This window comes from Kogia breviceps, chromosome 2 (assembly GCF_026419965.1).
Source record: "Kogia breviceps isolate mKogBre1 chromosome 2, mKogBre1 haplotype 1, whole genome shotgun sequence".
In the NCBI taxonomy this organism is placed as follows: domain Eukaryota; kingdom Metazoa; phylum Chordata; class Mammalia; order Artiodactyla; family Physeteridae; genus Kogia; species Kogia breviceps.
In genome coordinates this window covers 17,607,427-17,620,103 of record NC_081311.1, presented here as the reverse complement: position 1 = coordinate 17,620,103, position 12,677 = coordinate 17,607,427, and the positions used below count along the sequence as shown (strand labels likewise).

Here is a 12,677-nt window from a genome sequence, read left to right as displayed (position 1 = left end):
TTTGGCGAAAACTTCCCAAACTCTGTTGAATAATAGTGGTGAGAGTGGGGAACTTTGTCTTGTTCCTGATCTTAGTGGATATGGTTTCAGTTTTTTACCATTGAGAATGATGTCGGCTGTGGGTTTGTCATATATGGCCTTTATTATGTTGAGGTCAGTTTCCTCTATGCCTACTTCTTGGAGGGTTTTTGTCATAAACGCATGTTGAATTTTGTCGAAAGCTTTCTCTGCATCTATTGAGATGATCCTATGGTTTTTCTCCTTCAATTTGTTAATATGGTGTATCACATTGATTGATTTGCATATATTGAAGAATCCTTGCATTCCTCAAGAATCCTTGAAAATAGACTTTATCTCAAGGATAAACCCCCCTTGGTCATAATGTATGATTCTTTTAATGTGCTGTTGGATTCTGTTTGCTAGTATTTTGTTGAGGATTTTTGCATCTATGTTCATCAGTGATATTTGTCTCTAGGTTTCTTTTTTTGTGACATCTTTGTCTGGTTTTGATATCAGGGTGATGGTGGCCTCGTAGAATGAGTTTGGGAGAGTTCTTCCCTCTGCTGTATTTTGGAAGAGTTTGAGAAGGATAGGTGTTAGCTCTTCTCTAAATGTTTGAGAGAATTCGCCTGTGAAGCCATCTGGTCCTGGGCTTTTGTTTGTTGGAAGATTTTTAATCACAGTTTCAATTTCAGTGCTTGTGATTGGTCTGTTCATATTTTCTATTTCTACCTGGTTCAGTCTCGGCAGGTTCTGCACTTCTAAGAATTTGTCCATTTCTTCCAGGTCGTCCATTTTATTGGCATATAGTTGCTTGTAGTAATCTCTCATGATCCTTTGTATTTCTGCAGTGTCAGTTGTGATTTCTCCTTTTTCATTTCTAATTCTATTGATTTGAGTCTTCTCCCTTTTTTTCTTGATGAGTCTGACTAATGGTTTATCAATTTTGTTTATCTTCATGAAGAACCAGCTTTTAATTTTATTGATCTTTGCTATCATTTCCTTCATTTCTTTTTCATTTATTTCTGATCTGATCGTTATGATTTCTTTCCTTCTGCTAACTTTGGGGTTTTTTTGTTCTTCTTTCTCTAATTGCTTTAGTTATAAGGTTAGGTTGTTTATTTGACATGTTCCTTGTTTCTTCTGGTAGGATTGTATTGCTGTGAACTTCCCTCTTAGAACTGCTTTTGCTGCGTCCCATAGGTTTTGGGTCATCGTGTTTTCATTTTCATTTGTTTCTAAGTATTTTTTGATTTCCTCTTTGATTTCTTCAGTGATCACTTCGTTATTAAGTAGTGTATTGTTTAGCCTCCATGTGTTTGTATTTTTTACAGATCTTTTCCTGTAATTGATATCTAGTCTCATAGCATTGTGGTTGGAAAAGATACTTGATACGATTTCAATTTTCTTAAATTTGCCATGGCTAGATTTGTGACCCAATATATGATCTATCCTGGAGAATGTTCCATGAGCACTTGAGAAAAATGTGTATTCTGTTGTTTTTGGATGCAATGTCCTATAAATATCAATTAAGTCCATCTTGTTTAATGTATCATTTAAAGCTTGTGTTTCCTTATTTATTTTCATTTTGGATGATCTGTCCATTGGTGAAAGTAGGGTGTTAAAGTCTCTACTATGATTGTGTTACTGTTGATTTCCCCTTTTATGGCTGTTAGCATTTGCCTTATATATTGAGTTTCTCCTATGTTGGGTGCATAAATATTTACAATTGTTTTATTTTCTTCTTCTTGGATTGATCCCTTGATCATTATGTAGTATCCTTATTTGTCTCTTATAATAGTCTTAATTTTAAAGTCTATTTTGTCTGATATGAGAAATGCTACTCCAGGTTTCTTTTTTTTTTTTTTTTTTTTGTGTGTGTGTGTGTGATATGCGGGCCTCTCACTGTTGTGGCCTCTCCCGTTGCGGAGCACAGGCTCCGGACGCGCAGGCCTAGCGGCCATGGCTCATGGGCTTAGTTGCTCCGCGGCATGTGGGATCTTCCCGGACCGGGGCACGAACCCGTGTCCCCTGCATCGGCAGGCGGATTCTCAACCACTGCGCCACCAGGGAAGCCCTCCAGGTTTCTTTTGATTGCCATTTGCATGGAATATCTTTTTCCATCCCTCACTTTCAGTCTCTGTGTGTCCCTAGGTCTGAAGTGGGTCTCTTGTAGACAGAATATATATGGGTCTTGTTTTTGTATCCATTCAGCCAGTCTATGTCTTTTGGTTGGAGCATTTAATCCATTTACATTTAAGGCAGTTATAGATATGTATGTTCCTTTTACCATTTTCTTAATTGTTTGGGGTTTGTTATTGTAGGTCTTTCCCTTCTCTTGTGTTTCCTGCTTAGAGAAGTTCCTTTTGCATTTGTTGTAGAGCTGGTTTGGTAGTGCTGAATTCTCTTAGTTTTTGCTTCTTTGTAAAGGTTTTAATTTCTCCATCAAATCTGAATGAGATCTTCATTAGGTAGAGTAACCTTGGTTGTAGATTTGTCCCTTTCATCACTTTAAGTATGTCCTGCCACTCCCTTCTGGCTTGCAGAGTTTATGCTGAAAAATCAGCTTATAACCTTATGGGGACTCCCTTGTATGTTATTTGTGCTTTTCTCTTGCTGCTTTTAATATTTTTTCTTTGTATGTATTTAATTTTTGATCATTTGATTAATATGTGTCTTGGTGTGTTTCTCCTTGGATTTATCCTGTATGGGACTCTCTGCACTTCCTGGACTTGATTGACTATTTCCTTTCCCATACTAGGGAAGTTTTCAACTGTAATTTCTTCAAATATTTTCTCAGTCCCTTTATTTTCCTCTTCTTCTTCTGGGACCCCTATAATTTGAATGTTGGTGCATTTAATGTTGTCCCAGAGGTCTCCAAGACCATCCTTAATTCTTTTAATTCTTTTTTCTTTATTCTGCTCTGCGGTAGTTATTGCCACTATTTTATCTTCCAGGTCACTTATCTGTTCTTCTGCCTCAGTTATTCTGCTACTGACTCCTTCCAGAGAATTTTTAATTTCTTTTATTGTGTTGTTCTTCATTGTTTGTTTGCTCTTTAGTTCTTCTAGATCCTTGTTAAACATTTCTTATATTTTCTCCATTCTATTTCCAGGCTTTTGGATCATCTTTACTATCACTACTCTGAATTCTTTTTCAGGTAGACTGCCTATTTCCTCTTTATTTGTTTGGTCTGGTGGGTTTTTACCTTGCTCCTTCATCTGCTGTGTATTTCTCTGTCTTCTCATTTTGCTTAACTTACTATGTTTGGGGTCTCCTATTTGCAGTCTGCAGGTTCATACTTCCCGTTGTTTTTGGTATCTACTCCCAGTGGGTAAGGTTGGTTCAGAGGGTTGTGTAGGCTTCCTGGTGGAGGGGACAGGTGCCTGTGTTCTGGTGGATGAGGCTGGATCTTGTCTTTCTGGTGGGCAGGACCGCATCCGGTGGTTGTTTTGGGGTGTCTGTGACCTTATTATGATTTTAAGCAGCCTCTCTGCTAATGGCTGGGGTTTTGTTCCTATCTTGCTAATTGTTTGGCATAGGGTGTCCAGCACTGTAGCTTGCTGGTCGTTAAGTGGAGCTGGGTCTTAGCGTTGAGATACAGATCTCTGGGAGAGCTTTCACCATTTGATATTACATGGGGCCGGGAGGTCTCTGGTGGACCAATGTTCTGAAGAGGCTCTGGCCTTACACCCTGCTGGAGCACCAAGACCCTTAGCAGTCCTAATCTTCTCGAATCTTGAACACAAAGGTCAGAGCAACATTGGGATTCAGATAATCTGCTCGGGCCACCCCTTCCACACAGGTTCCAAGAGAGCCTTCTCCAAGCCCCTGAGGATGGAGGTTTCTTCCAGGTCTGAAATGTTTTAGTCTTTCTTCCTCACTGCTTATTTGAATTATACCTCTTCTTACAGACCTAATCCCAATTTCTCCAGGAAGTCTCATCTGATTTCTCCAGGCTAGAGCAAATATACTCCTTGTCTGCTAGTGTTGGAGGGTCTCCTGCAGAGGCAGGGGGTGGCTGTGGCTCACCGCGGGGACAAGGACACTCTAAAATTGCTATATTATATTGATTAAAGGAATTTAATGTCATGGTAATACCTAATAGTATGACAAAATTGAATATTGCAGTTGTTATGCAAAGAAAGAAAAATGCAACTCTAGTTGTTTCATACTTCTCCATTATTGGTGTCATCTTCCATTTTTATGATGCCTTTACTGGGAACCACATATCTTATCCAATTTTACCTTAAGGATAAATTGTATGGAGTTAATAATAAAAAGCTAACGTCAATCTGAGAGGAGATAATATACTAGGAATGTACTATCCTGGAAAGAATTTTCAGTTTGTATAGGTGTCAAAAATATAATTTATGTTATTGTATTTAAGCAATTCTTATTATTTGGATTTTTCTATCATGAAAGGAATATACAGTCCTTTTTTTTTGATGTGCCATGAAATATGAACTCTAATGTAACATTTATCCTTTAACTGCTAAATCATCTCTATTAGCTCGGGAGTTCGTGAGTGGAAGGGCTTGATCTTGGTTACTGGCCATGTCCCCAACATCTACCCCTGGTGCAAAGTAGGGCTTCAGTGATTATTCATTGAGTGCATTGATTCTTGGGTACTATACAATTACGTGCATTTGTGTGGTACCCTATAGCTTTCAAAATATTTTTAGTTAGGTTATTTCATTTGTCTATAACAACAATTTTGTGAGAAAGTTAAGACAAATATTTTCTTCCAGTGAATAAAATTGCAGTTCTAGTGGATTATGGAAGACCTAGGTTAGGAGGGTGTCGGGGTCATAATAATCTGTTGTTTTTTTATATTTATCATGAGCATTCTATAAATTCTGCGCCTGTTGTCCTTTTGGTACTTCTGAAGTTTTTTTTTTTCATTTGCACCCAAAGTCATCTTTCCTAACTCACATTTTCTTGTCCATAGAACAAATTGGCCAGGAGATGTTGGAAAACCTCAGTCATGATAGAGAAAAGATACAGAGAGCACGTGAAAGAGTAAGTAGAAGTGCTACAATCTTTTCACAAATTCAGTAAATGAAAAGACAAAAAAAATAAATAAGTAAAAGGTCTTGGGCATTTGCATAGACAGTAACAATTACATTGGTGTAAGCGTGTGTAAAAATGGCTAGGGTGAAAGAGGATATAGAGTGGGGGTGAGAGGAGTGTGGGATGGAGAAGGAATAGCTGACTCTTTATGCCTCCATCCCAGAATGCTCCCTGGTAGATATTTTATTTAGTGCTATATCTAAGGAGAAGATCACTGAGGAAGATTTTGTGGTATGTCAGGTCTTTCAGAGCAGAAGCTAAAAATATTTATCTCATCTTCCCTCATTTCATTTTGCTTCCATTTATATCTCTAGGACTGTGTGCATTCATAGGGTGGAAATATTAATTAATTACCAGAAATAAATTAAGCTTTGTCAGCCTGTGAGACATTTGCTTTTATATCCTGTTCAAGTATCCAATTTAAAACTCCTGGGGGGTTATCTAGTATATGTAATTTTCTAAATCTAAGAATTTTGGGAGATAATGTAGGTGTCAAAAATGTATTTTAAAGTATTTAAGCGTTTTTTTATGAATTGGATTTTCCATCATGAAAGAAAATTATTGTTTGCCAGTGCACTTTAAAAATAATCTACGGGGTGCGGCCGGAAAGGCGGCCACCACCTCGCCCGTCACGCACCGCACGTTCGTGGGGAACCTGGTGCTAAACCATTCGTAGACGACCTGCTTCTGGGTCGGGGTTTCGTACATAGCAGAGCAGCTCCCTCGCTGCGATCTATTGAAAGTCAGCCCTCGACACAAGGGTTTGTTAAAAATAAATAAATAAATAAATAAATAATAATCTAATTCCATGAAGTTTCATTTTGTTCTGTTTTAATGCTGCTTTTCTCCTCCTAGCTTCGGGAAACAGATGCTAACTTGGGGAAAAGCTCCAGGGTTCTGACAGGGATGTTGAGAAGGTAAGAGCCAGGTAGGGACTTATCTTCCTGTCTCTCTCTTACTTTTTTTTAAGTATATTTTTCATTTCGTTGCAATTGGGCATGTTCCAGGCATGCAAGCTTCTGCCCTTAGTAACCTGTGTCAAGAACCTTTTGAAGTGACAGAGCACTGATATTAACTCTTGTTTGGACAGGGACACACACTGAGTAACTTAGATTAGAGAGAAGGTTTGAGCTCGGGGGGTTACCTCAAGCTATGGAAAAAATTAGGGTTAGACATGAAGTATTTTTTCATAGCCTGAGGAAGGCCCCATGGCAGGAGCAGAGTGATTTTATTTTCTATTTTGATAGCCTCCTTGCTGTAGAGGGAATGCTGGGCTGCAGTATCAGGAGCACACTTGGTATTAGCTTTGCCCTCTGTTGCTTTGTTTTCATTTCTTTTTTAAGAGAGTTTGGGGAAACATTCTGACTTTACGTATACTTTAAAAAGATTTTTTTAATTTAAAGAATACCTGAATAATGTGAAGTCACATGTGCGAGCAAACAAATGTTAATGTTTTATATGTGAAACTAACCTTTGATTGATGGAAGATATTTTGGAGTGTATGTGAAAGTAAATGAATGCATGTAGGTAACATTCTATGTTCTGTAATTTTGGAGGGGAGTGAGAAATGTTTTCATTGTTCCGAAAATTGGGGTCACTTTTGACTTAGGTATATTCAGCATGGAATTATTGCATTCAGAATCTACCAAATAAGACTATCATCTAGCATAACCTTCAGTTTGGAAATGTGGATAGAAATATGAATGAGCAATGTTGAGAATTGCCTCTAGAATAGCTTAATTGGAATTTTAAAAAGAGAATCTTGTTTATCATTGATGCTATAGTGACAGCTATTTGAAAATAAGTAAAGTCTTCTCTGATCATATATCCATGTATAATAATTTGCTAAAAGTATGTTTGCTGTGCTAGAGATTGATTGCATAAGAATCAATCAAAGGTATGGTCACTTAGTCTTCTATAGGCCAATGTAGCGATGTGATTTCTCTATCAGGCTAATCAGGAGCAAGGTTAAGTTCCTGGGACACTTGCAACCCGCGCTGACACAACTCCACATGCCCCTCCTTTTCCTACACCCACAGTCCCCAATTCAAAACCATAAACCACCAAATTCTCTGATTAGGGGTAATATGTAAACGACCTAGAAAAATTCAAAATCCACAGAGAAGTGGCGATTGAAAGGAATGCTTCAGTGCATATAAACAATAAAAAAGAAAAAAAGGGGAAAATTCTCTATTGCTTCTCTGGGACGGCCCCTGCAATGTGAGCTGTAACAAATATTCTGCATATGTCTCCATTTTGTCAAATCTCATTAAAGAGTCCTCCCGCTTTATGTCAGTTGAGCTGTCCAGAAATCATTCATCATTTTTAGTGTAAAAAAAAAATCATGTGGTTATTTAAATAATATCATATTAATGTTAAAGTTCAGCTGTCATTTAATGGTATGGCTTAATCAGATGTAGCATTTAGGAAAAATAGTTTATCCAGGCTCTATGTGGCTTTCAGGTTGGCAGATTCAAATAAGGATTTATGGGTTTCTAAACCAACGTATTTCTGTACACATTTCTGCTTGATGTACCTCACCCTTTTGTGCAGGACACTGCAGACAGTTATTTCAACAAATAACGCATCTCCTCATATTGTGTTTGAATAAATTTGCAAGTCATTTAGAGAAGGTGAAGCACAAACCACTTCTGTAACCTTTGACTGGGCCTTCTTTAGAAAAACCATACTCACAGGGTTGTTTCATAAGCCTACAGAAGAAAATTACTCTGCTGAAATCTTCTTGGGGTTCTCCTTGTAGGCAAACTCAATCAATCACTGACTCATCTCCTTTTGGGCTCTGTCTAGTGTATGAACAGGAAATAAAAATCCCCAGATGGACATCACCTTGCTGTGTCTGAGCAAAGGAAACTCTTAAGTCCACCTGTGCACATTGGTAACTGTGTTTTTCACTAAGCACAACTGGGATCTTGGTATCAGCCAAGGTATCCAGGTACTTTTAATCAATGCTATAACCTGAGTCTTCAGGAACCAAATGTAGATGGTGGTTTCAGTTTAGTTACTAATTACTATCCCACATGATATACAGTTTATTTTGGACTTGGGAAAAGGCAAAAATATTTTACCAACTTCTTCGCTTCATTATTTTTTTATTATTCCCTGGAAAAACAGTCTCTAGAAAGTGGAAGCAGGGTTTATGTTTCTAACAGAAAGTCTTCTATTTACTGCTCTGATTTTGCTTCCTGTTACATCCCTCCCATTCACATGGCACTCACTTCCAGCACTGGTGGGGTTTTATTTCAGAAAGAGAAGTCACGTTATCTTACCAAATTACACAGCTATATCATGTGTCAACAGGTGCTTCTGATTTAAGAAAATTATAATATTGAACAGTGTGCTCATCTGTATAAATGTATAAATGCATACAAGAAATGAATGTCCTCTTTGCTCATGGTAGGTGTTTACCTGCATATAACATAAGCTTATTTATTTTCATATGATAAATTCTTTATAACCGAAGATAGTTAAGTATTCTACAATATACCAAACCAAGGAATTATTTTATTTAAAAGAAAGACTGCTGATTATTTTTAATTTTTTAAACTTAGGTTGTTTTTAAATTTGTAAAATGAACAGGAATGGGGCTTCCCTGGTGGCGCAGTGGTTGAGAATCCGCCGCCTGCCTATGCAGGGGACATGGGTTCGTGCCCCGGTCCGGGAAGATTCCACATGCCACGGAGCGGCTGGGCCCGTGAGCCATGGCCGTTGAGCCTGTGCGTCCGGAGCCTGTGCTCCGCGATGGGAGAGGCCACAACAGTGAGAGGCCCACATACCGCAAAAAAAAAAAAAAAAAAAAAAAAAAAAGAACAGAAATGGTATATCATGGTCTTTCATTTGAGTCATTTTGCTAATGTTTATTAGACTATTGTGAAGACAGGTGAAACCAGTGTTCCATCAGTGCCAGAGTTTGTACATAATCCGCCCGATTTTCTGTAAGAGTGACAAAGGTAGATTGGAAAATAAAAATAAGTAAGTGGCAGCCACTACCATTTGTGGTTTTTAATCTTTTATTAACTTCAAATGGGGTAAAATAAAAAAATACATTTCCTTCCTTCCTTCTTTCTTTCCTTCCTTCCTTCCTTTCTTCCTTCCTTCTTTCCTTCCTTCCTTCTTTTCTTTTTTTCTCCTTATTCACTTCCTCAGTAAATATTTCATGCCTGAATACAAGGACTTGGGGCTCCTCAAATGAAATCAGTTTGGATCCTTGCCTTCGGAGTACTTCAGTCTAGTAGAGAATATGTGCATATAAAGTGGCATAGGAATTCATAAAATTATCTAATTTTCAAGGAAGCTATGGAAGATTCTGCAAGTCCAATTAATCCTTACTGACCATTAAAAAGGGTGCCAGGAAAACAAAGAACCAATAGAAAATATGATTTCAGTAGCTATACAACCAATAAGTTTGAAAAAAATCGAGAAATAGAAGATGACTTATGGAATCATAAGTTTTGAAAGAAGCTAAACTATGCAGAGAATATTGAGACATATCTAGTGAGAGAGCCACTGATTCAACCTAAATAAATGTTCTTCATGTAACTGTACTATATCACCAAAAGAAAGAAAACAAAGGGAAAAAAAACCAGTCCACTCAAAATTATATTAGTAAAACTTGACATCAGAATGCAGATATAGCTGATTTCCTGAAAAGTAATTTTTCTTCTGTCTTGACATAAGATGAAGAGCTACTTGGGGACAAACTGTTCATATCCTGACTCTGTAGACAGAGTTTTAAATAAAATGGTATTCAGATAATAATGAAAATTGTCATGAAACAAATGACCATTCATGCGATGACAGGGGTCAATAAAAAGGATTTTTCGTTGACTTCCACAAAATTAGACTGTCATTAATTGGTTGTCTTTAAAGTGCCTCAGGTAGGGCTTCCCTGGTGGCCCAGTGGTTGAGGGTCCACCTGCCGATGCAGGGGACACGGGTTCGTGCCCCGGTCCGGGAGGATCCCACATGCCGCGGAGCGGCTGGGCCCGTGAGCCATGGCCGCTGAGCCTGCGCATCCGGAGCCTGTGCTCTGCAACGGGAGAGGCCACAACAGTGAGAGGCCTGCGTACCGCAAAAAAAATTTAAAAATAAAAAAAAAATAATAAAGTGCCTCAGGTAGCACTGAGAGGCTTCATTGTTGCTCTCCATATATATTTGCCTGTACGTGCATGTTGGTGTGTATATTTTTTCCTATACATTTGACTGGGAGGTCTTATTAGAACAAACAGTACCAGCAGGAAGTGAAAATGAAAACAGAAGTTTTCAAGATTTTCAGTCAGCAAACAAAGGACATCATGATTCTATTTTCTTTTTGCCTCTGAAGAGTGAATAATTTATCAGTAATTGTATGTTTGTTTCTTAAAATATCTAAAGGATTCCTTAGAAATGTAACAGAGTTATAATTTGAAATCTCTGTTGACAGAAATTTGGAGGACATGTTACAAGTTTATGTTGGCCCATTGACCACATGTATATGCTGGCAAAAGGCTTATGAAAGGAAATGACATATTGTAACATTTTTTAAAACACCTTTTCCGTATGATTATCTTAATATCAAACAATTTTCTCTCTCGTGCACACTACCAATATTTGCTACTAGTATTAGTATTTACACACACATACACACACACATAATACAGAATAGCAGAATTACATACACAATAGCAGAATGTTTCCTTGAAAAAGTGAATTCTGTTTATCCTTCCATCATGTATGTAGTAACTTTCTTAAATAGGTAGCTGTTGAGAGGTGTTTTGTAACTAGTCTATAATCTAAACAAAACAGATGGGATTAAATGAAGTTGATGCAGCTACCACTATTTATACATTTTTAATTGCAATATAATTGATTTATTATATTAGTTTCAGGTGTACTACATAGTGACTCAATATTTTTATACATTACAGAATAGTTACCGCAAATATAGTTACCATCTGTCCCCATACAAAATTATTATAATATTATTGACTATATTCTCCATGCTGTATATTGTATCCACATGACTTATTTATTTTATAACTGGAATAACTTAATCCCCTTACTATTTAATACATGTATTTTTGTTAGAGTTACTTCTGAGCCCATCTGGGGAATAACTGCCACCTATCATTGATATCACATTTTACATTTTAAACATGGTTTTGTTGCTTTGGTAGGAAGACAGGTAAAAACATCTGGAAAACTTAAATGTGCTGTCAGAATGATTCCTAAGGGTAAATATATCAGAAATACCAATGCAATTTCTATAAGCAATAGATATGTAATTTTTTTATTAAACAAACTTATTCTTAAAGAAATATGCTATGACTTTTAATCTTCTTTAAAAATTCATCCCCGCCGCCCCCATTTTGCCCAGGAAACATTTTGTTATATTTTAATTATTCTTATTATGATGTCTGAATATTCAGCAGTAGAGAGTTTTCAAGACTTGTGAGAAAAATATCCTTGAGAATTTACTCTCAATGTTTATGCACTGCAAAGTGTCTTACATTTATATTTTTCACTTTTTTTCTGGTTTTTGCTTTTCTCTCTTTATGTCATTTCTTTCTTGGCCTGTTTTTATTAGCTGTGAATATGGGTGGGCCCTGACTTGAAATTAGTACAGCAAAATCTTAACCTCTAAGATATTCTTCAGTTTTCAACCAAGTGCTTATTCTTTCAGAACAAAATGATTGTTTGTTGCAGATTCTTTACACTTAACAGATTTAGGTTCTAAGCTTAGAATAATGCTACAAAGAGAAAATTATTTCTTAAAAACCTTGGTCCTTATTGTGTGAGTAAATTTATTACCATACACTTGACTCATTGCTTTCGTCCTGTGACCCCTTCAAGGCTGACATGGGTGATGTTTTTACCAAATGAAAGAATGACTTTGGATTTCTTTATATATGTTTCTTTTTAATAACATTCTTGTAGCTTTAAATATAGAATTTTGGTATTGTGTTAGACATTCGAATACAGCATCTAAAGTTATCTATCAATGATAACTCTACAGGCCTTAGGTGCATGTCTGACCCTAACCATACTTTACACACATCAGATCTAATCCTTAAGAGCCCTGTGAAGGAAGCATCGTATCCCCATTTTACAGGTGAGAATAACAATGCTTAGTGAAGTAAACTATCCATGGTCATATACATAGAAATGTACAGAATTAGACTATGAACTTAGCTGTCTGGTTTTTTAAATTTATTTTATTATTATTTTTTAATTTTTTAATTTTATTTTTTTATATGGCAGGTTCTTATTAGTCATCCATTTTATATACATCAGTGTATACATGTCAATCCCAATCTCCCAATTCATTCCACCACCACCACCACCCCCCCTCTGCTTTTCTCCCTTGGTGTCCATATATTCATTCTATACGTCTGTGTCTCAATTTCTGCCCTGCAAACCGGTTCATCTGTACCATTTTCTAGATTCCACATATATGCGTTAATATATATTTTTCTCCTTCTGACTTACTTCACTCTGTATAACAGTCTCTAGATCCATCCATGTCTCTACAAATGACCCAATTTCATTCCTTTTTATGGCTGAGTAATATTCCATTGTATATATGTACCACTTTATCCATTCGTCCG

At 36.9% G+C, this 12,677-nt stretch overlaps 1 protein-coding gene across 12 annotated transcripts in view; it reads left to right on the top strand.

The window, feature by feature from the left end:
- VTI1A (vesicle transport through interaction with t-SNAREs 1A) overlaps positions 1 to 12,677 on the top strand; it is a 561,291-nt gene that overhangs the window by 202,305 nt on the left and 346,309 nt on the right. For 7 of the 12 annotated variants that reach the window (XM_059051703.2, XM_059051702.2, XM_059051712.2 and 4 more), the window contains 2 exons: positions 4,952 to 5,022; positions 5,929 to 5,990. In XM_059051703.2, coding sequence (XP_058907686.1) covers positions 4,952 to 5,022; positions 5,929 to 5,990 — 133 coding nt within the window. Of the gene's footprint in view, positions 1 to 4,951; positions 5,023 to 5,928; positions 6,002 to 12,677 lie in introns of all 12 variants that reach the window. The other 5 variants (XM_067024671.1, XM_067024674.1, XM_059051707.2 and 2 more) reach the window with 1 other exon arrangement.